Source organism: Sapajus apella, unplaced genomic scaffold, assembly GCF_009761245.1.
Source record: "Sapajus apella isolate SASKATOON/1434 unplaced genomic scaffold, GSC_monkey_1.0 scaffold7, whole genome shotgun sequence".
Lineage (NCBI taxonomy): Eukaryota > Metazoa > Chordata > Mammalia > Primates > Cebidae > Sapajus > Sapajus apella.
The window spans coordinates 3,117,557-3,140,951 of NW_022436947.1; the positions used below are offsets into that span (position 1 = coordinate 3,117,557).

At 46.1% G+C, this 23,395-nt stretch overlaps 1 protein-coding gene and 1 pseudogene across 2 annotated transcripts in view; one reads left to right on the forward strand and one right to left on the reverse strand.

Annotated features, from left to right (window-relative positions):
* ATP6V0A4 (ATPase H+ transporting V0 subunit a4) overlaps nucleotides 1–23,395 on the forward strand; it is a 93,272-nt gene that overhangs the window by 11,969 nt on the left and 57,908 nt on the right. Inside the window, exons 1-6 of one of the 2 annotated variants that reach the window (XM_032275861.1) lie at nucleotides 11,030–11,255; nucleotides 14,052–14,185; nucleotides 16,025–16,103; nucleotides 16,388–16,482; nucleotides 22,688–22,813; nucleotides 23,276–23,370. In XM_032275861.1, the coding sequence (XP_032131752.1) occupies nucleotides 14,069–14,185; nucleotides 16,025–16,103; nucleotides 16,388–16,482; nucleotides 22,688–22,813; nucleotides 23,276–23,370 (512 nt within the window). In that variant the 5' untranslated portion in view covers nucleotides 11,030–11,255; nucleotides 14,052–14,068. Of the gene's footprint in view, nucleotides 1–11,029; nucleotides 11,256–14,051; nucleotides 14,186–16,024; nucleotides 16,104–16,387; nucleotides 16,483–22,687; nucleotides 22,814–23,275; nucleotides 23,371–23,395 lie in introns of those variants that run through there. The other variant, XM_032275862.1, reaches the window with a different exon arrangement.
* Nucleotides 6,986–8,025, reverse strand: LOC116550044 (annotated as a pseudogene).

Genomic DNA, 23,395 nt, shown 5'->3' on the forward strand with positions numbered 1-23,395 from the left:
CTTTCAGATTGACGTTCTGTTTGTTGATGATGAGGTTATTTCTGTTTCTTCGTTTTCCTTCGGACAGTCTGGCCCCTCTGCTATAGGTCTGCTGAGGTTCGCTCCAGGCCCTGCTTGCCTGGGGTTCACCTGCAGCAGCTGCTGAACAGTAAGGGTTGTTACCAGTTTTCTTCTTCTGCTATTTTTGTCCCAGAAGGATACCCGCCTAGTGTCAATCTGATCTCTCCTTTATGAGGTGTCTCTTTTGGATATATAGGGATCAGGGAGCTGCTTGAGGAGACGGTCTCTTCTTTATAGGAGCTCAAATGGTGAGCTGTGAGCTCTGTTGTTCATTCAGAGCTGCTGGGCAGGTACGTTTAGGTCTGCTGCAGCAGAACTCATAAACTGCTTTTTGTTCCCAGGTGCTCTGTCCCAGGGATTTAGGGCTTTATTTATGAGTTTCCGTTATGCTGCTGCCTTCTTTTTTTTTCCTTCAGACCTGCCCTGCCCAGCAAGGAGGCAGGCTAGTCACTGTCGGCCTGTAGAGGCTTTGCTGAGCTGCTGTGGGCTCCACCCAGCTGCCGAGTGAACTTCCTTGCAGTCCTGTTTATATGGGTGTAGTTAGAACTGCTTTGGCGATGGTGGCCCGCCTCTGTTGAGGCGGAGTCTCTCTGCTGTGGCTGGTTGCCTTGGCAACGGGGGGCTGCCTCAGCAATGGCGAGTTGCCTTGGCAACGGCGGGCTGCCTCAGCAATGGCCGACTACCTCCGTCATGGCGGGCTGCCTCGGTAATGGCAGATGCCGAGCCTGATCGCCTGGCTCCCTGCCTCAGAGCCTTTTTTAAGTTGGTGTTCCAGTCACCTGTTGAAGAGGCGCCGGAGTTGTTTGTTTTCCCCTGCAGCCACTCACTGTGCTGGCTTAAACAGCGGCACTGAGGTTTGTGGCACTTTTTTTTTTTTTTTTTTTGCCCTGGAATCTACTGTCCTGGTTCCCTGCTCAGTCCCCTTTTTAAACAGACAAATGGGCGACTTCCCGTGGCTCCAATCGCCAGCCAAAAGGGCACCCGGACCGTTGTATTTTGTATGGAGAACCGCTGCTCTGGGGCGCCGACAAAGCAGCTGCAGGGCAAAGCAGCCGCGCCGGCTGGCACAGCCACGCTGGCCGAAACAGCCGCGCTGGTGACCTGTGGAGCTCCTCCGCCTGGGAATTGCCTAGTCTGTGGGCAATAAAAATGCGGCGTCCACTCACCCTCTGCGCTTTCACTGGGAGCTGCAATCCTGAGCTGTTCCTAAACGGCCATCTTGGATCGAGTGGTCTTGATCTCTTGACCTCGTAATCCACCCGCCTCGGCCTCTCAAAGTGCTGGGATTATAGGCGTGAGCCACCGTGCCCAGCAGAAAATTTCTTAAAAACAATTGCTGAGAAGATTAAGAACAAGGCAAGGAAATTCTCCCTCACCACTCCATTTCACATAATACTGGAGTCCTAACTAATGCCATAAGAAAAGGGAATGAAAACCATACTGATTAGGAAGAAAGACATAAAATTTTAATCACAGATGACTTCATTGCCTATATAGAAAATCTGAAGGAGACTGGGCGCAGTGGCTGATGCCTGTAATCACAGCACTTTGGGAGGCTGAGGTGGGTGGATCACAAGGTTAGGAGTTCAAGACCAGCTTAGCCAAGATGGTGAGACGTCGTCTCTACTAAAAATACAAAAAAAAATTGCTGGGCGCGGTGGCCCACGCCTGTAATCCCAGCTACTCAGGAGGATGAGGCAGAGAATCGCCTGAACCTGGGAGGTGGAGGTGCAGTGAGCCAAGATCCCACCACTGCACTTCAGCCTGGGGGACAAGAGCGAGACTTGTCTCAAAAAAAAAAAAAAAAAAAAAAAGAAAGAAAGAAAGAAAGAAAATTTGAAAGAATTAACAACAAAAAAGGCTTCTTGGAACTAGTTTAGATTTTGTATCACAAATCCCTTTTTCTCCATACCTGTCCATAGGACCAGCAGAAGCAGGGTGCTTTTAGCCAGCAAGGCCAGCAATACACCTTCACTGTGCTACCTCAGGGGAACATCAACTCTCTAGCCTTGTGCCATCATTTAGTTTGCAAAGATCTTGATCATCTCTCTGGTTCATAAAATATCACAGTGGTCTATTACACTGATGACAATATACTGATTGGACCTAGTGAGCAAGAATAACGACTATCATAGACTTATTGATAAGACATTTGGATTCAGAGGAGTAAATTAGACAAAAATTTATGGGCCTTCTCTGTGAAATTTTTTTATTTTTATTTTTATTTTTTATTTTTGAGACAAAGTCCAGTCACACCACACTGGAGTGCAGTGACGTGATCTCAGCTCATCGCAGTCTTGACCTCCTGGGATCAAGTGATCCTCTCACCTCAGCTTCCAAGTACCTGGAACCACAGGCATGCACCACCACGCCCAGACTTTCATAGAGATGAGGTCTCACTGTGTTTCCCAGGCTGGTCTGAAACTCTCTTTCCCCAGCCATCCTTGACATTGCCCAATGGGCTCATGAACAAAGTGGCCATGGTGATAGGGATGGAGGTGCTCATGGGCTCAGCAACATGGACTTCCACTTGCCAAGGCCCACCTGGCTACGGCCCCTGCTGAGTGCCCAATCTGCCAGCAGTGGAAACCAACACTGAGCTCTCAAGATTGCATTATTCCCTGGGGTGATTAGCCAGCTATGGTACTGGGGGTCCATAGACTGGTACCAATCCATGGCCTGTTAGGAACTGGGCCACGTAGCAGGAGATGAGTGAGCATTACCACCTGAGCCTCCACCTCCTGTTAGATCAGTAGCGGCATTAGATCCTCATAGGAACATGAACCCTATTGTCAACTGTGCATGAGAGGAATCTAGGTTGTGTGTTGCTTAGGAATCTGATGCCTGGTGATCTGAGATGAAACAGTCTCATCCTAAAACCACCACGCCTCCACCAGCCATCTGTGGAAAAGTTGTCTTCCACAGAATAGGTCCTTGGTGCCGAAAAGGTTGGGGACTGCTGCCTTACTGCATCTCTTAGTGTGACCCTGCTCTTTAATTAAGGTCAATGGGAAACTGCAACACCACCAGCCAGGCAGGACTACAAATGGCCCGCACTCTTCAGGAATGAAAGTTCGGGTCCCTCCACCCGGTAAAGAACCATGACCAGGGCCGGCCAAGGCGGCTCACACCTGTAATCCCAGTACTTTGGGAGGCTGAGGCAGGAGGATCTTGAGGTCAGGAGTTTAAGACCAGCCTGACCAACATGGTGAAATCCCGTCTCTACTAAAAATACAAAAAAATTAGCCAGGCATGGTGGCAGGTGCTTGTAATCCCAGCTACTTAGTACTTAGCCTGGGGACAGAGTGAGACTCTGTCTCAAAAAAAAAAAAGAACCATGACCATGACCAGCTAAGGTGCTTGTTGAAGGCAAAGGGAATATTGAATGGGTATTCTGTAGTATAGGTCGTTTTTAAAACTGGATACAACCACATCGCCAGTTCCAGAAACAAAGACTATCATCATCAATCAGAATCTTTTCCCTTATTATTATTATTTTTTTTATTTTAGAGACAGGGTTTCACCATGTTGGCCAGACTAGTCTCGAACTCTTGACCTCAGGTGATCCACCTCGGCCTCCCAAAGTGCTGGATTTACAGGCGTGAGCCACCGCACCTGGCCTTTTCCCTTATTTTTTATGAACATGCTTGTGCATATGTATACACAAGCAAATATCTGTTTTCTTCTCTCTCTTTTCCCCTTATCGTGAAACATAAGGTGTATTGATTTCATATCAGTATTTAAGTATTGTTAATTTTACATCATAGTAATGAAATTATGGGGTACAGGAGAATAATAAACACCACTCAAGGAGTTTACCACCTCTTCTGGGGAAGAGATTAGTGCAGTTTTAGTCATATCATGTTGGGTGGAATTATAACCCTATCATTGTCTTTATTTGGAAATTAAATGTGGTTTAAGAGTTGTGTAGGGCTGGGTGCAGTGGCTCACGCCTGTAATCCCAGCACTTTGGGATCAGGCGGATCACGAGGTCAGGAGATCAAAATCATCCTAACACGGTGAAACCCTGTCTCTACTAAAAATACAAAAACATTAGCCAGGTGTGATGACACGTTTCTGTAATCCCAGTTACTCAGAGGCCGAGGCAGGAGAATCGCTTGAATCCTGGGGGTGGAGGTTGCAGTGAGCTGAGATTGCGCCACTGCACTCCAGCCTGGGGAAAAAGTGAGAAACCCCCTCAAAAAAAAAAAAAAAAAAAAAAAAAAAGAATTGCATATAGGTGCCAAGTTGACAAGGGCTGGACTTGGGATGGTTATTTTTATGGTCAACTTGAGTGAGCTAAGTGATGCCCACGTGGCTGGTAAAACCTTGTTTCCGGGTGTGCCAGTGAGGGTATTTCTCGAATAGATTAGCATTTGAACTGCTAGACTGAGTAAAGATGTGTCTATCCTTCCACCAATACCACAATCTTTTTTTTCTTTTTTTAAATATTGTTATTATTTTTTAATTTAAAAGAAAAAAGATAAAATTTCTGACACCTCCTGTTTAAAACCCAAAAGGTCAGAAGGATCGTGAGGCCCCGCTTTGGTGGTTTGTATTCGTGCTGAAAATCAAGATCAGGCGAGCTTTTGCCCTTCTGCCCCATGGGAGGTTTCTGTCCTCCCTGAGCCCGCCTTAGTTTTTTTTTTTATAGACAGAGTCTCACTTCGTCACCCGGGCTGAGTGCAGTGGCATGATCGTGGGCCACTTCAGCCTCGACCTCCCCAGGCTCAGGTACTCCTCCCAGGTTGGCCTCCCAAGTAGCTGGAATCAGAGGCACACACCACAAACCTGGCTAATACCTTTATTATTATTATCCGTAGAGGTGATGGTCTCCCTGAGTTGCCCCGCCTGGTCTCAAACTCTTGGGCTCAAGCTATCCCCTGTTTTGGCCTCCCAAAATGCTGGAATTACAGGCGTGACTCATCACACCTGGCCCAATACTACAGTAGTGATTACTGGTGCTTACAGTAAGCCTTGAAGTTGGTAGAGTGTTTCTCCCACTTTATTCTAGTCACCAGATCTTTGTCGATACCACCCGGGCTAGAGGAGCAGAGATGCCTCGTTGCTGCTCCACATGTGATGTTCACCACCAGTGATGGGGAGGGGAGCTTATTATCAATGGGTGGGGTAATAGTTCTGATTAGGTTTCTTCTGACACCCCCAACAGGGGTGAACAAGGGAGCCTTGTTACCACAGAGTGGGGCTGAGGGTCAGACTCCCCACTCAGCCTGGAAGGCTAGGCTCCCCACTTGGGCTTTGCTGGCAATGGGGTGGCGTTTAGCTGGATTCGAGTGGCGATTCTCTGAAAGTTTTCTTTCTTGGTAGGCTGCGCCTTTCCTGGTCCTTTTGCCGGAGCGAGGAGACTTTCTTTGGAACGTTTCTGCGGCATATGTTACTGCCTTCTGCTGCACTGAGTCTGGAATGTACAGGTTGATTATCTATCCCTTATCTGAAATGCTCAGACCAGAAGTGTTTTAGATTTTTTTCAGATTTTGGAATATTTGCATATATATATAATGAGATGTGAGATGTCGTGGGGATGGGACCCAAGTCTAACCACAGAAGTCATGCATGTTCTTTTTTTTTTGAGATGGAGTCTCGCTTTGTCGCCTAGGCTGAAGTGCAGGGGCGTGATCTCGGTTCACTGCAAACTTTGCCTCCCGGTTCAAGTGATTCACCTGCTTCAGCCTCCTGTGTAGCTGGGATTACAGGCACTCACCACTATGCCCTGCTAAATCTTTTTGTATTTTTAGTAGAGATGGTGTTTCACCATGTTGGCCACGCTTGTCTTGAACTCCTGACCTCAGGTAATCTGCCTGCCTCGGCTCAATCTGTAGGAAGTAACAAGAAAACCCAGATAACTCAACCTCTGTGTTGTTCCTTGCATCTTGAGATTCCTAGAGGGTTTATCTTCTTCCGTCTTTCCTAGTCTGCTTATGTTCTCTGTGCATATACTCTATAGGGTTTTTTATTTTTACTGACTGGGAAGAAAAAGTATTTCTACTCCATTTTTCCAGATGCAGAAGCCAAAGTAATTTTTTTTTTTTTTGAGATAGAGTCTCGCCCCAGGCTAGAGTGTAATGGTGCAATCTCGGCTCACTGCAACCTCTGCCTCCTGGCTTCAAGTGATTCTCCTATCTCAGCTTCCCGAATATCTGGGACTATAGGCGCGCGCCACCACGCCCAGCTAATTTATATATATATATATATTTTCATTCAAGAGAATTAAATCGTTTATTGATTACACATGATAATGGATGATACACAAGCTTCATTCCCATCTATAATTTTATCTGGTACCATTATCCAATTTAGATATATTGCATAGGATGTGCCAACAATCATCTTTATAACCAATAATTCCATGATTTTGCTTGGGTAATCCCTTTTAATCGTGAACTTCAGGTTACAACAGTAACTATTAGTTCAACTACACCAAGGTTTCTGAAGACAATGGCTTCTCCACCCAAGCAGGTTGTATATAAATTCCAAATAGAAGCTGGCATCACCCTGAAGGAATTCTAACTTCACACTGTTGGGGAAATTTACCAAGATGGCTTCAGAGTAGACTAACTTTACACAGCACATTAAAAAAAAGACATTTATTCAGCGTCACGATCAGACTATTACATTTAGCAATCAACAGCATGGGTGCAAAAAAAAAAAAAAAAGAAAAAGAAAAAAAATCTACATTAAAACCCTTTGTTGGAATGCTTTACACTTTCCACAGAACAGAAACTAAAATAACCTGTTATACAATTAGTCACAAATACAGTCCTCGAGTTTTTTGCCCATACACATGAGTATTTGTCTAAATCATGTCTTTGTAGCAGCTAGGCCCTGCCACCACTGTGCTTGGCTGAGTTCACAAATCTGTTGTAACCTGTAGCTTCCCTGTCACTTCTCTGGCTCTCTTCTCTTGCTAAGCTTTGTTTCCTAATCAAAATCTCTGCCACTGCCATAGCTACTGCTGCTACTGGAGCCGCCATAGCCACCTTGGTTTCGTGGTTTGGCAAAGTATTGGCCGCCACCACCATAGGGGCCAGAGCTTCTGCCTCCAAAGTTTCCTCCCTTCACGGGTCCAAAATTTGAAGATTGATTGTTGTAATTGCCAAAATCATTGTAGCTTCCACCTCCTCCAAAATTGCCTCCATCATTACCAAATCCATTATAGCCACCCCCACTGCCACCATATCCACCACCACCACGGCTGCCACCAAAGCCACCACAACCACTGAAGTTTCCTCCGCGACCAAAGTTGTCATTCCCACCGAAACCACCTCCACGACCACCACCAAAGTTTCCAGAACCACTTTGACCTCTGGCTGGATGAAGCACTTGCCATCTCTTGCTCTGACAGGGCTTTCCTAACTTCACAGTCGTGGCCATTCACAGTATGGTATTTCTGAATGACAATCTTATCCACGGAGTCATGGTCATCAAAGATTACAAAGGCAAAGCCCCTTTTCTTGCCACTGCCTCGGTCAGTCATGATTTCAATCACTTCAATTTTTCCATACTGTTCAAAATAATGTCTTAGATGATGTTCTTCAGTGTCTTCTTTAATGCCACCAATGAATATTTTTTTCACAGTTAAGTGGGCACCTGGTCTTTGAGAATCTTCTCTTGAGACAGCTCTCTTTGGTTCCACAACTCTTCCATCCACTTTGTGTGGCCTTGCATTCATGGCTGCATCCACCTCCTCCACAGCTGCATACCTGACAAACCCAAAGCCCCTGGAGCGCTTGGCGTTTGGATCTCTCATTACCACACAGTCAGTGAGCATTCCCGTTGCTCAAAATGGCTCCTCAGGCTCTCATTGGTTGTTTCAAAGCTCAGCCCTCCAATGAAGAGCTTCCTCAGCGGTTCCGGCTCTTTAGGAGACTGACTTAGACATGATCGCAGGGAGAAGAGAGACTTTAACGATGCTTCTTCGGCGGTGTCCACGGGCAAAAAAGCTAATTTTTATATTTTTAGTGGAGTTGGGGTTTCACCATGTTGGCCAGGATGGTCTCATGATCTGCCCAACTCGGCCTCCCAAAGTGCTGGGATTACAGGTGTAAGCCACCCCGCACCTGACCCAAAGTAATATATTTAAAAATGTGAACCAGGTGATGCCATTCCCTTGCTTAAAATTTTCCAAGGGATTCCCAATGCTATTAGAATAAAAGCTAAATTTCTAATTGGCCCAGCAGACTTCACATGCTTTGCAGACCTCATGTGGTGTAGCCTCAGCCTCCTGGTCTGACATCCCATGCACATATTTCTTTTTTGTTGTTTTGAGATGGAGTCTCACTATGTCTCCCAGGCTGGAGTACTGTGGTGTGATCTCGGCTCACAGCAATTTCCACCTCCTGGGCTCAAGCGATTCTCACACCTCAGCCTCCCGAGTAGCTGGGACTACAGGTGTGCACCACCACGCCTGGCTAATTTTTATATTATTAGTAGAGAAGGGGGTGGGGGTTTTACCATGTTCGCCAGGCTGGTCTCGAACTCCTGGCCTCAAAGTGATCTGCACGCCTTGAATTCCCAAACTGCTGGTATTACAGGCGAGAGCCACCACACCCAGGTGTATTTCCACTTTCTAAATAAGCCTCTTCTATTTTTCAGATAAGGTCACTGAGGCCCTGGGGTTAAATAGCTTTCCCAAGGTCATGCATGGTAAATGGCAGAGCTGGGATACTGACTCCGGCTGTCGGGCCCCAGAGCCTCTGCTCTTAACCATTAGGATGTACTCTTTTTCCCTTATGTTCCTGGGTGGTTTCTGAGCACCCAGACATTTAAAAACTGCTGCCCCACCCACTGGCTGGGAGACACCGCAAATGCCCGCTTTGGGGAAGAGCAGGATGAGGGTGGGCGGGGGAAGTGGAGAGGGGAGGGAGGCCCTAATTGAGGCCAGGGTTCCTAGTGCCTCCAGAGCTCATACGAAGGGAGAAGTAGAGTCAACACTGGTAATGCCTTTTTGCAGTTTTCAGTTCTTATCTTCCTGTTCTCCTTTGCAAATCTTGAGTTCAGCCTTTGGAACGCCGTCCAGGTGAGTCTGGATTCTTGGGCGGATCTGCCCTGGCTGGATGGGTGGGTGTAGCTCTGCCTCTCAAGAAACCCAAGCAGCTCCCTTCCTCTGGGGCCTCAGTACAGAACACCTGCTCCCTCAGAGGCCTGGGGCTCCAGTGCCCAGGTTCACAATTGCTGCGTCTCCTTAGCTGATTTTCCCAAACCGCCTACACCCAGCTGCTTCCCAAGCTAAAGTTTGATTTCTCACTCTGTGTTCTCTAAACAATGGTTCTAATATGATCATGCTCAAGTATCAGCTGAGGAGCTTATTAAAAATGCAGATCTTGGCCAGGCAAGGTTCACACCTGTAATCCCAGCACTTGGGGAGTCGGAGGTGGGAGGATTACTTAGGCCAGGAGTTGGAGGCCAGTCTGGGCAACATAGTGATCCCCTGTCTTTATGTTGTAATATTTTATAAAAATAAAAATAAAAAAATTAGTCAAGCATAGTGATGCACACCTGTAGTCCTAGCCACTCAGGAGGCTGAGGTGGGAGAATCGCTTGAGCCCAGAAGGTTGAGGCTGCAGTGAGCGGTGTTTGCATCACCGCACTCCAGCCTGGACAACAGAGCAAGACCCTGTCTCTTAAAAAAAATGCAAATCTCAGACAATCTAGGAAATTGGAATCCTAGTGGGATATTTGATATTCAAGCAAATTTAAGAATTATTGAATTTTAGGAGTGACTGGTATTGTGTGTGTGTGTGTGTGTGTGTGTGTATTAAAGAATCCTTATCTTTCAGAGATACATGCTGAAATATTTTTCAAAGATAATATGTGTGGGATTTGCTTCCAAATAATCAGAAGTGGGTAGGGGAAGTGGGTGGGGTGTGGATGACAGAACATTCACTAACTGCTGTGGCCGAGTGAGGTGGACATGGGGGTTCCCTGTACTATTTTCTGTACTTTTGCAGGTATTTTAATGCTTCCATACTAAAAAGTTAAAAAAAAAGCCTGCCCCTCACTCATTCTGGGGTACCTTCTAAGGCCCCCTGGGGGGGGTGCGCAGGGGAGAATCCCTGCAGGGGATCTGTGCCATCACTCTGGAGAAGCAAAGCTCATTCATAAAGATGCAGGTGGCTGTTGCAGCCGCCCCACCCCTGGGCAAGAGAAACTACCTAATTGGCTTGTTCTGCCCTGCCCACCCTCTGTCAAATAATAGGAAAAGACAAGACCCCTTCCAAAGGAAAAGGGCACATTTGCTTCTGTCTCTTTTTACCTGGGCCACAGTGGAAGCTGAATTTTAGCCATTGGGCATTTCATAGAGTCTTCTATTTTTCTTTGAAAGTAGAATGTTTTGGTTAATCGTTGATAGGATGGTGTGATTTTTCTATTTTCCAAAACTATTTTTATTTTTTCATTTTGTATTGTTTTTATTTTTGAGGTGGAGCCTGGCTCTGTCACCCGGGCTGGAGTGCAGTGACTAGGCTCACTGCAACCTCTGCCTCCTGGGTTCAAGTGATTTTCCTGCCTCAGCCTCCTGAGTAGCTGGGATTACAGGCGGGCGCCACCGCGCTCTGCTCATTTCTTTTTGTATTTTTAGTACAGGCAGGATTTCACCATGTTGGCCAGGTTAGTCTCAAACAACCGACCTCAAATGATCCGCCCGCCTAAGCCTCCCAAAGTGCTGGAATTACCCGCGTGAGCCACCGAGGCCCTGGCCCCCAAAACTGTTTTTAAACGTTATTTTGTTTTTACAAGTTAAAGGGATGTTTTGGTTTGCCGGGGTCCTTCTAAAGCCTCAAGAATCTTGTCCTCAACCCTCAGCTTCCTGAGGGGCAAGTTACTTTCATTAGAAAACAAATGAATGCTTCCTGCCGAGGACTTAAGGTCATGGCAGAGGGCACAGGGGGGCGGGGGCCGAGCGGGCTGGCTGGTGGGGCAGGTTTGTCCTCACCCACAACAGGTCTGTGTTGATACAACAGAGCCGCCTCCTGGCTCTTTGGGAGCCTGGGAGGAGAAGGAGCCGGGAGGGGCGCTGCGGGGAGGCCACCTGTGGATTCACCGGCTGCAGCCCCGCCCAGGACTGCTGGCAAGCCCGTAGGGCCGCCAGACTTGTGGCTCCCTGCTCCGTGCATCAGGTCGGGGAAACTACTGTCTACCCCAGACCCCCACCCAGGACCGGCCTGGAGGAAGCTGGGGTAAGAAGGGTGTTGATGCTGTGCTTTCGATCTGCATGAAGCGAATGCTTGGGGTCTCTGGTCTATGTTCGCTTGGCTGTAGTTACTAGACAGGGCAGTAGGAAAGCTTTGAATTCATCTTGAAGTCAAAAGGTACAGATACGGGGCCAAACCATTCACTTCTTGAGGGATGTTGTTTATCCTCTGGTCCACACATGGGAAAATGCTTCTGGAGCGCCCACTTTGTGGTCCTATTGACCTAGACTGGTGTGGGAGTGGAAACAGGGCATGCTTCTAGCCTTATGGATTTACTGGTTTGCGTGTGGACAATCCAGGGAGTTAAACAAGCGATTACAAATGATTGCTCTTCTGGGAGCATGTAGGAGGGGGCTCAGTTCCTTGGCGGTGCTGGGGGTGCCAGGGAAGGCTTGTGGAGGAACAAGATCCTTACATGGAGACTGGTGGAGTGATGGGTCATGCGGGACATGCGATGGATGGTGGAGAGGACAAGGTTGAGGTTCCAAACCCAGGGAAAGCCTGGGCAAAGGTCCTGAAGAGAATGGGAGCTGGGGAGAAACGCGGGGTCCCTGGAGAGGCCACAGCTGAAGGAGAACACAGAGGAAGCCAGGTCCTGCAGCCTTTGGCTGGGCAGCTTATGGACGTTAGAGTTGGTCTTGTGGGGAACCGGGACAATGGATCGGCCCAGGAGATACTCTGTGCATGATCAAATTAAATCGACTCTGGAGGTGTGGAAGTTCTTCCAGAAGGTTGACTTGGGGGGAACAGCGTGGTTTGGCAGCAGGAAGACCATCAGGATATTTGGGAATAGCTTCTATACCTTCCTTCTGCCTTGGCTCTCATATGGCCTTCAATTGAGCCATTGGAAAGAGCTTCCTTCCAACCCCCGGGAGGTATCCTTCCCTGTCGCCTGTCACCCAAGTGACACTAGAGGCAGTCCAACGGGCAGCATGACTTTGATGGTCTATTAAGGAGTGGAGAAATGTTCAGGAGTGAGAAACTGCTACACCCCAGGGTTTGGAATGCATTGATTGCTGTTGGGAGGCCTCTGACGCACTGGGGCTGGGCTTCCTGGCTGTGTATGCTGTGTGCGGGCTGGTGGCACTGGCTTGGAGACCGTCTCCCAGTTTCATAGTTAAACTCTGGACGTGCCATCTATTACAGCATGGTGGATGTTTTAATCTATTTCAGTCTATATGTTTGAGATTCCCCTTTCAGGAGTGTTTAAGTCTTAGTTTTTTTTTTTTTTTAATCAGCAGTGTCGATACGCACTTAAGACTGTATGTGGAACTGTATCTTGCAGGTCAGTTTTGGCTAACCTAATTCACAGCATTCCCCTCCCCCACCCACCCATGGGATGTATAGGACATACAGATTTATTCCTGCTGACTGCGAAGGGCTCTATTTAATCATTCTCCTATTGATGGATACCTAGGTTACGTCCATTTATTATAATGATTACATACGATGTTATAAGAAACATCCTCGTTCGTCTGTTTCTCCCTACATATCCAGGTCTATCTGGATAAATAGCAGTGGAAATCTTGATTTGTGGATATGAGGGATATAAGATATGATAGACATTGATAAATTGCTCTCTGAAAAAGCTATAAAGAATTTACACTTTAACGCTGGATATACCCAGTGGGCGTATGGATTAACCAAACCTTGTTCTGATGACAAAAACTATTTTTCCTGACTGGACAAATTGAGGACAAAGTATTCTGGAATCCAGAGTTGGTTGGATACCCAGGATTGAGTTTCGGAGTGACATTCTAATGTATTAAAGGGCCTGTTTTCTCAAACTCTTTACAACTCAAATCTTTAGTCATATTTTAAAATATTTTGCCAGCCGCATGCAGTGGCTCATGCCTGTAATCCCAGCATTTTGGGAGACCAGGGTAGGAGGATCACTTGAGTCCGGGAGTTCAATACCAGCCTTGGCAACACAGCAAGATCCTGTCTCAACAAAAACAAATAAAAATTAGCCAGATGTGGTCATGCACACCTTTATTCCCAGCTACATAGGAGGCTGAGGTAGGAGGATCTCTTGAGCCCAGGAGGTTGAGGCTGTAGTGAGTTGTGTTTGTGCCACTGCACTCCATCCTGGGTGACAGAACAAGACTGTGTTTCAAAAATAAAGTAAAATATTTTGCCAGTCTGATGAAGGGCATAAAGTGCTAACTTGTTTATGTTTTTAGAATCAGGATAGCCGGGCATGGTGGTGTGTACCTATAGTCCTAGCTACTCAGGAGGCTGAGATGGGTGGATTACCTGAGCCTGGGAGGTTGAGGCTGCAGTGAGCCAAAATTGCACCACTGCACTTCAGCCCTGGGCAACAGAGTGAGACCCTGTCTCAAAAAAAGAAAAAAAAGTCTCCCCAAATCAGGAGTGATTCCTAATGCATTTATTTTCCCTGTTGGATTTGAATTTATCTTAAATTAAACATTTCATCCAGGCTGGGTGTGGTGGCTCATGCCTGTAATCTCAGCACTTTGGGAGGCTAAGGTGGGAGGATCACCTGAGGTCAAGAGTTCTAAGCCAGCCTGACCAACATGGAGAAACACCTTCTCTACTAAAAATACAAAATTAGCCGGGCGTGGTGGTGCATGCCTGTAATCCCAGCTACTTGGGAGGCTGAGGCAGGAGAATCTGGGAGGCAGAGTTTGCGCTGAGTGGAGATCACGCCATTGCACTCCAGCCTGGGCAACAAGAGCGAAATTCTGTCTTAAAAAAAAATTTGTCCTAAGGTTTTCACCCATTGATTACCTTAAATGTTAATATCTTTTTCTCCTATAGACCGAGGCTGGGCCAAGATGTCGTCTGTGTTTCGAAGCGAGGAGATGTGTTTGTCGCAACTGTTTCTCCAGGTGGAAGCTGCATATTGCTGTGTGGCTGAGCTCGGAGAGCTGGGATTGGTTCAGTTCAAAGATGTAGGTACTGAGTTCTTTGGAGATAAGAGGAAGGCAGGGGCGGGAGTAGATAACTCTTGCACAACACTTCTTTGTGGTGAACAGTAGCCATTTTGTAGGGAGAGGAGCCGTGAGCTGAAATTGATGAAATTCTGTAGTTCTAGTGCTTCTTGCTGGCATTTGTCGTGACCAGGCAAGTCATTAAAAAATGTGTTACTCCTCCCTCCATGTCTGTCTCCTCTGTAGGAATATCTTGAAGCTCTAATGCAATCACTACATTCTAGATGTCATGGATTTTTTTTTTCTTGTGTAGCATCTTCAAACATTGAATATAGCCAATGAGTATGTGGATTACCAAACCTTGTTCTAACCATAAAAACTATTTTTCTGACTACACAGGTGGAGGACAAAGCATTCTGGAATCCAGAGTTGGTTGTAATACCCAGGGTTGAGGTCCAGAGTGATATTCTAGGGTTAGGGTGTCTTGATTATGACATTGGAGTATCATTTCCCAGGGGCGGTTTAGATCCTCATCAAGCTCTTAGTCTAATTTAGAAAATCAGCCTTTCTTTACTTCTTCACTAAGGTCAAGGTCAGAGCTAAGCTCCTGCAGGGAAGGATCATATCTTGTTCTTCACATCCCTAGTTCTTCACAGGACCTCATATGAAGCAGGTCCTCAATAACATTTATTGAGCTGAGCTGAGAGTTGAAGTTTTGTTTGTGACTGTGCTACGTTACATGGAGCTGTGTAGTCTTCAAGGCCTGGTCGTTTTCATGACCCCGTTGAGGATTTTCAGACTCATTTAGATAGCCAAGCCAGAGAAATAAGGTAAACTTAGATGAGGGAGGTCCTTCCTCCCTCCCTCCCTCCCTCCCTCCCTCCTTCCTTCCTTTGACAGATATATGATTTGAAAGATACATGATTTGAAAATGAATATGACTTTCTCCCATGCTGTGGAATTTTTTACTTTCTTGATAGTGTCCTTGGATGCACAAAAATTTTAAATTTTGATTAAATCCAAAATTTTTTTTTTTGAGGCAGTGTTTTGCTGTGTCTCCCATGCTAGAGTGCCGTGGCGCAATCATGGCTCATTGTAGCCTTGACCTCCCAGGCTCAAGCCATCCTCCTGCCTCAGCCCCCTGAGTAGCTGGGACTACAAGTGTGTGCTACCACGCTCGGTTAATTTTGTAGTTTTTTGTAGAGACAGGGACTCGCTATGTTGCCCAGGTTGGTCTCGAACTCCTGGGCTTAAGCGATCCACCAGCCTCGACCTCCCAAAGTGTTGGGATTACAGGCATGAGCCACTGCACCTAGCCAGGACTTTGTTTCTTTTAGAAATGGTAGGGTGAAAGTTGAAGCATTTGGGCGACTGAGTATAAAACACCAAGGCGTGTTTTGCCTGTAACTCACCTGTCTTGTGCATGGAAGTATGTATTCCTAAGATAATTCCAGCAACTTCTCTAGCATTAAAAAGATAATACAATAACCAAAAGGGGGCTGTGTGCGGTGGCTCACGCCTGTAATCCCAGCACTTTGGGAGGCTGAGGTGGGCGGATCACCTGAGGTCAGTAGCTCGAGACCAGCCTGGCCAACATGGTGAAACCCCATCTCTACTAAAAGTATAAAAAGTAGCCGGACGTGGTGGTGGGTGCATGTAATCTCAGCTATTCGGGAGCAGAATCGCATGAACCCAGGAGGTGGAAGCGGCTGTGAGCCGAGATCGCACTACTGCACTCCAGCCTGGGTGACCAGTGAAATTCCGTCTCAAAAGAAAACAAAAAAAACAAAAAACAAACCAAAAGGAACATATTGGCAGCTGTTGCTACTAATGTGTGTCTTATGATTTTTCCTCCCCTAGTTAAATATGAATGTGAACAGCTTTCAAAGGAAATTTGTGAATGAAGTCAGAAGGTGTGAATCACTGGAGAGAATCCTCCGTAAGCCAATTTTTTTTGCTTACTGTTCAAATGTGAACTGGCAAGGGGGTCCAGAGTTTGCACATTAACAAATGTGGCCCTATTTGCAATACTTTTTGAGGTGGTCCTGGAGGCCCACGTGGAGGGAATGGGGAGGCTGGGGGTGGGATCCAGGAGCTGTGGCAGCTCCTTGGACAATTCAGGCAGCTGAGGTGAGCGAAAGGCACACATCTTGCTTGAACTCGTTTCTTAGTCATGAGGAAACACAGTCACCTTGGGGTTTCTGGTGGGTTTTCATTCCTCAGGTTTTCTGGAAGATGAGATGCAAAATGAGATTGCAGTTCAGTTGCCTGAGAAATGCACACTGACCCCGCTCCCACGGGAAATGATTACCCTGGAGGTAAGTTCTTCTCCACTTTGCTGGCCTCCCAGGCTAAGGACAGCCATGAAGCCTGTCTCCTTGAAAGCTCTGAGAGCCGCTCGCAGGTCCTGTGCCTGGTTGCTGAAGGCACGGGGGGCGGCAGGCTTGCATGACCGTCCTCTTCTCAGGGTTATGGCCCCAGGAAAATCCCAGTGTGCAGTTTTTAAGTCTGGAGAGAGCTGTTTTCCTTTCTCAGCATATCCTGAGGGAAGCTTAGCCCACTTTGAGGAGTGATTGCTTTTGTGGGCTTATGATTCTTACAGGCAGTGGAGTCGTCTATGGGGTCCTGCTGAATGGGCTGACTGTGGGTTAAGGGATGTTTTCTCATTCTCTGTCTGGGGAAGCAGCTGATGAGTTGGACCCATTCTAGATGGAGGCTGCTCCTCTGACTGGCTTCTGTAGGTCAACTGGGAGAAGACTTCCATTTTCAAGGACATTTCAGCTGCTGGGGCTCTCCCTTTTTCCTTTCCTTCTCTATTTCCTTCCCTTCTGTCTTTTATAAAACACTGAATACTGGCTGGGCGTGGTGGCTCACCTCTGTAATCCCACCACTTTAGGAGGCCGAGGTGGACAGATCATGAGGTCATGAGTTCCAGATCTCCCTGGCCAACATGGTGAAACCCTGTCTCTATTAAATGTACAAAAATTAGCCGGGCATGGTGGCGGGTGCCTGTAATCCCAGCTACTTGGGAGGCTGAGGCACGAAAATCACTTGAATCAAGGAGGCAGAGGTTGCAGCGAGCTGAGATCGCACCACTGCATTCCAGCCTGGGTGACAGAGATTCTGTCTAAAAAACAAAGAAAAAACACTGAATACCTGCCATGTGCGAGGTACCTTAGAGAGAAATAAACATGACCATGCCCTCCAAGGGCTTGTAGAGCAGATGGTGGGAACAGGAATGAGGGGCAGGGCTGGGAGAGGAAGTAAAGAGGTTGGCAGAACCAGACCATGGAGAACGCTGGGGGCTTAATTTAAAAAGCAGCTATTTTATCCTCAGTGGTGGAATGGCTCATTCAGTGTATGGGCAAGTAAGCAAGGCTTCACTGAGCTGAGCCTTTTCTCTGGCTGGGATTTTTTTTTTCTTTGAAGATAACTTCAAATTCTTGGAAAATTTAAAGCCATCAGTAGTATAAATTTTGATACTCATATCAAAATATTAGATTGCCATCTTGTAGAAAATATTTTGGACCTTGTCATATTTCTTTTGAGACGGAGTCTTGCTCTGTTGCCCAGGCTGGAGTGCAGTGGTGTGATCTCAGCTTACTGCAACTTCTGCTTCCCGGGCTGAAGCAATTCTCCTGCCTTAGCCTCCTAAGTAGCTGGGATTATGGGCACATGCCACCACACCCCGTTAATTTTTGTATTTTTAGGAGAGACAGGGTTTTACCATGTTGTCCAGGCTGGTCTTGAACTCCTGACCTCAGGTGGTCTTACTGCCTCGGCCTCCCAAAGTGCTGGGATTACAAATGTGAGCCACCGTGCCTGGCCTATTTACTGATTTTTACTGTATTACAAATTAAAATGGAAAAGTATGTAAAATATTAATGTATTAATTCAATTGAAAATAACAATAAGATCTCATTATATGCTAACATTTTTTAAATGAAAAATGACTCTTTTCCAAGCCAAAAACACTTTCATGAGAAGGGTGGCATTGTTTGTGAATTTTTTAAGTGCTTGGCTAATAGGCACTGCTTTCTCACACCTGCTTCTAATTTAAATCTGTTGGTGATATGTTGTTTTTATTGAAGTAGAGGAAGGTAATCCAGCCTTACACCGATAAGTAGTTGGAAAAGCAAGGAATATTTTAATCGACTTTTCAAATAATTGTGGATATTCTTCTCTGATACTACACTGAAACTTGACGAGCATAGAGCCTGTCTTGATTTTGTTAAACAGGTAACAAGTGCTTTTGTTTTCAAATTGAGTTGGCTATAGTACCTTAAAAAAGGAATTCATCCAACTGGGTTTAGTTTTGGCTGATTTCAACTATGCCAAGGCACACACATTTTCAAGTTTCACCACTTTGAGTTTAAAAGATTATATTTTGACTGAATAATAACTAATAAGATTTTCTGGGTGAGGGGAGCTAAAATGTGATTGAATGGCCCTTTTTTAAACTTTTTTGTGAAATTCATTGTTTTGGTCTTTATTGTTTATCTTTTTTTTTTTGAGACAGAGTCCTGCTCTGTTGCCCAGGCTAGAACGCAGTGGCACAATCTCGGCTCACTGCAACCTCTGCCCTGTGAGGTTCAAGTGATTCTCCTGCCTCAGCCTCCTGAGTAGCTGGGATTATAGGCATGCACCACCATGCCCAGCTAATGTTTTTGTACTCTTAGTAGAGATGGGGTTTTGCCCTGTTGGCCAGGCTGGTAATTTCCAACCTCAGGTGATCTGCCCACCTCAGCCTCCCAAAGTGCAGGGATTACAGGTGTGAGCCACCTCACCTGGCCAATGTTTATTTTTTATCTCTTTGGTAAAGGTGTATCTTAGACTAAAAAAAATATCTAGCATATAGGCCGGGCTTAGTGGCTCATGCCTGTAATCTCAGCAATTTGGGAAGCTGAGGCAGGTATATTGCTTGAGGTCAGGAATTTTGAGACCAGCCTGACCAACATGGTGAAACCCTATCTCTACCGGAAATACAAAGAAAAAATATATATATATATTAGCCAGGTGTGGTGGCTCATGCCTGTAATCCCAGCTACTCGGGAGGCTGAGGCAGGAGAATCGTTTGAACCTAGGAGGTGGAGGTTGCAGCGAACTGAGATCACCCCACTGTACTCCAGCCTGGGTGACAGAGAGGGACTGTGTCCCAAAAAAGAAAAAAAAAAATCCAGCAGGATATTTTAAGGTGTTAAAGCTCTACACATTTGTAGGAATAGTTGGATAAGGGGCAATCAGATGTGTGCACAAGTCTTTCCTTAGTGTTATTCTTCTGAATGCTATTTGCTGTAAAAATGAAATTAAAACAGCACCAGGGCTGGGCATGGTGGCTCATGCCCATCATCGCAAGATTTTGGGAGGCCAAGACGGGAGGATTGCTTGAGCTCAGGAGTTGGAGACCAGTCTGCCCAGCATAGTGAGACTCTGTCTCTACCAAAAAAAAAAAAAAAAAAAAAAAAAAATTACCTGGATGTGGTGGTGTGTACCTGTGGTCCCAGCTACTTGGGAGGCTAAGGCAGGATATTGGGTAACAGAAGGTTGAGGCTGCAGTAAGCTGTGTTCACACCACTGCACCCAGCCTGGGCAACAGAGTACGACCCTGTCTCAAAACAAAAACAAAAACCACCACCATAAAATTAGGAGAGTATTATCTTTTACCATTCATTGTTCACTGGGATTGATTTGTTGGTTGATTGATATGACTAACCTGCAGTTAGCTGTGTTCCCCCAGCATTGCTAGAGTCGAATCCTTTGGCAAGATACACCAATGGCTCTGGGTCCCTGCCTTGTCAGTTTCTAAAGAGCCTTTTATAACAGTCCTAGAGGAAATACTAATTCAGGAGGAAGAAAAAAAAGAGCCATCCCAGCAGAAACTGCCCTGACTTTTCCTTGTTTTCAGGTGTTATTCTCATGCAGCTCTATTTTTATATGATTACATATCCATTATGTATGGTAATGGCAGCATTATTTTTTGGTATCATTAAGTGGAGAGAGGAAATGATTAGGAAATGGAGATTTACTTTCCCCCCCAACTTTGTGTCATTATGTTGAGTATTCAAAATTCAGGATAATGGCTGGCTCTGTGAGGGGACAGAACGGAGTGTGACTGAAACTGGTTGATGGGTGGATGGGATTCGCTCTGCTAGTGTGCCTTTGAAATCTTCCATAGTAATTCAGTTTTGTCTAATCCTAAGCATTTCAGGGGGAGCTAACATTTACAGGATTATCATTTTTTATTGTTATTAAAAAAAGTCTCTTTATGCCAGGCGTAGTGGCTCGTGCCTGTAATCCCAGCACTTTGGGAGGCTGAGGCCAGTGGGTCACTTGAGGTGAGGATTTCAAGACCAGCCTGGCCAACATGGTGAAACTCCATCTCTACTAAAAATACAAAAAAATTAGCTGGGCCTGGTGGTGCACACCTGTAATCCAAGCTACTTGGGAGGCTGAGGCAGGAGAATCGTTTGAACCCAGGAGGCAGAGGTTGCAGTGAGCCAAGATTGCGCCACGGCACTCCAGCCTGGGTGACGGAGACTTTGTCTGAAAAAAAAAAACAACAAAAAACGAAAAACAGAAAACAAAAAAACTCTGTTAACAGTGTCTCTTAGATGTCTTAGATGGACTTAAAACTATCTAGCGTGATGATCTCTTTAAGAGGTGACCTGCTGGCCGGGAGCGGTGGCTCAAGCCTGTAATCCCAGCACTTTGGGAGGCCGAGGCGGGTGGATCACGAGGTCAAGAGATCGAGACCATCCTGGTCAACGTGGTGAAACCCCGTCTCTACTAAAAATACAAAAAAAATTAGCTGGGCATGGTGGCGCGTGCCTGTAGTCCCAGCTACTCGGGAGGCTGAGGCAGGAGAATTGCCTGAACCCAGGAGGTGGAGGTTGCGGTGAGCCGAGATCGCGCCATTGCACTCCAGCCTGGGTAACAAGAGCGAAACTCCGTCTCAAAAAAAAAAAAAAAGAGGTGACCTTACGCCATTTCCATTTACTGGGACTGCTGATTTACTGGCTTTTTGGGCTATCATTGCTTTTGTTTCTTACTTCCCTTCCCTTTCCTGTCTTTCTGAAATACCTGCCAGCCCTTCCCCACTAGCCCTTGGTGTGCAGGCTACAGATGACAGTTACACTTGACACCTCATAGTCACTTGACACATAGGCACTCAATTTTTCTCATAATATTTGACGCTGGTTCAATGATCACCCCTTTGTGGATATATGTCCTTTTTTTCCCCTAAAGTTTTGCCTTTGTTCTGTGGTAACCTGCTTTTTGCCAGCTAAAACTAACTCTCTCAGACTAAAAGCTGTTCAGGCTTTATGTTAGCTCCTTGAGCCGCACAGACTCCATCTTAGCTTCTTCATTTTCGTTATTTTCCCACCATTAAGTATGTAACTGTAGTATGCAGCTGGGGCAGGCTGACACTGGGCACCTCCAGGAATGCATTTGTTGATAAGAGGCTGAGCTAAGGGGTAGCAGCGGAGCCTGGGAATGCAGGTGCTGTCGAGCGCCCAGAGCCCCCATTATCTGTAAGTTCTATGTCTTTCATGACAAGCTTACCCCTCGCACCTGGCACTGTCTCATGTACCAGTTTATCTTTTAACTTTTTTGCTTACTCTGCTTTTGTGAAAAATTTGCTTCAGCTAGGCTCCCCACCTCCCCTTCAAAACTAGGGTATAAAAGACCACCTAACTTTTTCTTAGGGGCTGAGAGAATTTTGGGTGTTAGCCACCTCCCGGTCACCTGCATAATAAAGGACTCATAATTCAATCTCAGAGTGTGGCACATTCCTTGACTCGCTCGGGTACAACAGTTCTATAGTTTCACTCCTGTGTGTTTCAGTGTGGATTTGTTATTGTTTCTATTAAACGTTAAATTGAATTAGTAGATTTGTGTGTGTGTGTGTGATGGAGTTTTGCTCTGTCACCCAGGCTGGAGTGCAGTGGCACAATCTTGGCTCACTGCAACTTCCACCTCCCAGGTTCAAGCGATTCTCCTGCCTCACCCTCCCGAGTGGCTGGGATTATAGGCGTGTACCAATACACTTGGCTAATTTTTGTATTTTTAGTAGAGATGGGGTTTCACCATGTTGGTCAGGCTGGTCTCGAATTCTGACCTCAAATGATCTGTGCACCTCAGCCTCCCAAAGTGCTGAAATTACGGGTGTGAGCCACCGTGCCCAGCCTGGCCTGGTGTTTTAAATGAGGAGAGGCATGATTTGCCAAAATGTCTTGACTTCTCCATGAAGCGGCCATCCACTCCTCCAGGTACTTCCTAATCCTCTCATAGGCGATGGAATTCCTAAGAGAGCGCGCATGTGTGTGTGTGTGTGTGTGTGTGTGTGTGTATGTATGTATGTATATGTGTCTGTGTGTGTGTCTGTGTGTGTGTGTCTTAGGGTCTGCAATCATGTTATGTGCTGATTCCTTTGATTTTTTTAAGTCATCTGATGTGGGTAATGTATGTTAGGAATGTCATAGTACTTTCTGCTGGCTTACCTTCTTTTTCCTTCTGGCACAGACTGTTCTAGAAAAACTGGAAGGAGAGTTACAGGAAGCCAACCAGAACCAGCAGGCTTTGAAAAAAAGCTTCCTGGAACTGACGGAACTGAAATACCTCCTGAAGAAAACCCAGGACTTCTTTGAGGTGGTCATATGGGGATGATTTACTAAAGGGGCTGTTCCTCAGAACCTCAGATTTCCATTTTGGAAACTGGCTGGCCTGGGATCTGAGTAAATCGCTCTGTTTCTGTTCCATGGCTGGGCTATTGGTAAGGACGGGGGAGTATTTTGGGTGGAATAATTGTAGTGCTGGTTGAACTGAAGGCAAAAATATGATGGTGCTCAGTAAAATGTACGTGCTTAAAATGGCTCAGGCAGAAAGGGAAGTCAGAACCAAGCCCAGCAGTTGGTTTGAGAAGTTTTAGGGTTTTGGTGGGAAGAGATCAGGGAAGCTTTTTGATCAGGCCAGCACTCTGTTTTCTGACTTCTGTTAACTTTTTGTGGAAAATAAATGCTTCACTAAAACCAGATGAAATCTTGAGGTATGGGTGCCTTTTGAGTCTCCCTAAATATATTTAAATGAAAATCATAGTGCTTTGACTTTCAGACGGAAACCAATTTAGCTGATGATTTCTTTACTGAGGACACTTCCGGCCTCCTGGAGCTGAAAGCGGTGCCTGCATATATGACTGGAAAGTTGGGGTTAGTGTAACTCTTCTGTGTAGAT